This window comes from Corvus brachyrhynchos, unplaced genomic scaffold (genome assembly GCF_000691975.1).
Source record: "Corvus brachyrhynchos isolate BGI_N302 unplaced genomic scaffold, ASM69197v1 scaffold543, whole genome shotgun sequence".
NCBI lineage: Eukaryota > Metazoa > Chordata > Aves > Passeriformes > Corvidae > Corvus > Corvus brachyrhynchos.
Genome location: NW_008237236.1, coordinates 180677 through 181919, shown reverse-complemented (window position 1 = coordinate 181919; position 1243 = coordinate 180677). Strand labels below are relative to the sequence as shown.

Below are 1243 nucleotides of genomic sequence, written 5' to 3'. Positions count from 1 at the left end.
GGACACTGAGACCCCCCAGGGACACCTTGTCCCCTTCCAGGGGACACTGAGACCCCCCAGGGGACACTGTCCCATCCCATCCCAGGTGTGGATTTGGGGTATTTTGGGGTCCCAGCCCCCCCAGATAATGGATTTTGGGGGATTTTGGGGGCTCAGCCCCCCAGGTTGGATTTCGGGGTCACCCCAGGTGTGTCTCCCCCCGCCAGGTGAGGTGTTCGATTACCTGGTGTCCCACGGGAGGATGAAGGAGAAGGAGGCGCGGGCCAAGTTCCGACAGGTGGGGACATCCCGGGGGGCCTTGGGGACATCTTGGGAGGGTTTGGGGACATCTGGGAGGGTTTGGGGACATTTGGGAGGGCTTGGGGACACCGTGGGGCCCCGTGGTGACAGTGCCACCCCCTGTCCCCAGATCGTCTCGGCCGTGCACTACTGCCACCAGAAGAACATCGTGCACAGGGACCTCAAGGTGGGACACGGGGACACCGGGGGTGGCACCGCGCAGGGGACCATGTCCGGCGTCGCTGTGGCCATCCTGGTGTCCGTGTCCTGGTGTCCCTGTCCTTGACCCCGTGTCCCTGTCCCACTGTCCCTGTGTCCATCCCAGTGTCCGTGTCCTGGTGTCCCTGTCCTTGACCCCCTGTCCCAGTGTCCCTTTGTCCATCCCAGTGTCCATGTCCTGGTGCCCCTGTCCTCGTGCTGATGTCCCTGTCCTCGTGCTGATGTCCCTGTCCCCGTGCTGATGTCCCCATGTCCCCGCTGATGTCCCCACCGATGTCCCTGCTGTCCCCAGGCCGAGAACCTGCTGCTGGACGCTGACGCCAACATCAAGATCGCAGATTTCGGGTTCAGCAACGAGTTCTCGCGGGGCTCCAAGCTGGACACGTTCTGCGGGTCCCCCCCCTACGCCGCCCCCGAGCTCTTCCAGGGCAAGAAGTACGATGGCCCCGAGGTGGACATCTGGAGCCTGGGGGTCATCCTGTACACGCTGGTCAGCGGCTCGCTGCCCTTCGACGGGCACAACCTCAAGGTGACCGTCACCATTTGTCACCTCCTGGTCACTCACGGTCAGCCCTGACCCTCCTCGGTCAGCCCCAAGCTCACCCCAATGTCACGGCTGGAGCTTGGGGTCACTTGGATCCACTGGTCAGGGGGTCAGTGCCCTTTGATGGGCACAATCTCAAAGTGACCGTCACCTCCTGTCACCTGCTGTCACCTCCTGTCACCTGGGACCCCCCCCCCCCAC

The 1243-nt window shown here is 63.8% G+C and overlaps 1 protein-coding gene across 1 annotated transcript in view; it reads left to right on the top strand.

The window, feature by feature from the left end:
* Window positions 1-112: 112 nt before the first annotated feature.
* The window catches only part of LOC103612509 (MAP/microtubule affinity-regulating kinase 4), a gene marked incomplete at its 3' end in the record, with an annotated part of 2271 nt that continues 1140 nt past the window's right edge, over window positions 113-1243 (top strand). The window contains 3 exon segments of the mRNA XM_017729564.1: window positions 113-277; window positions 410-466; window positions 791-1126. Coding sequence (XP_017585053.1) covers window positions 128-277; window positions 410-466; window positions 791-1126 — 543 coding nt within the window.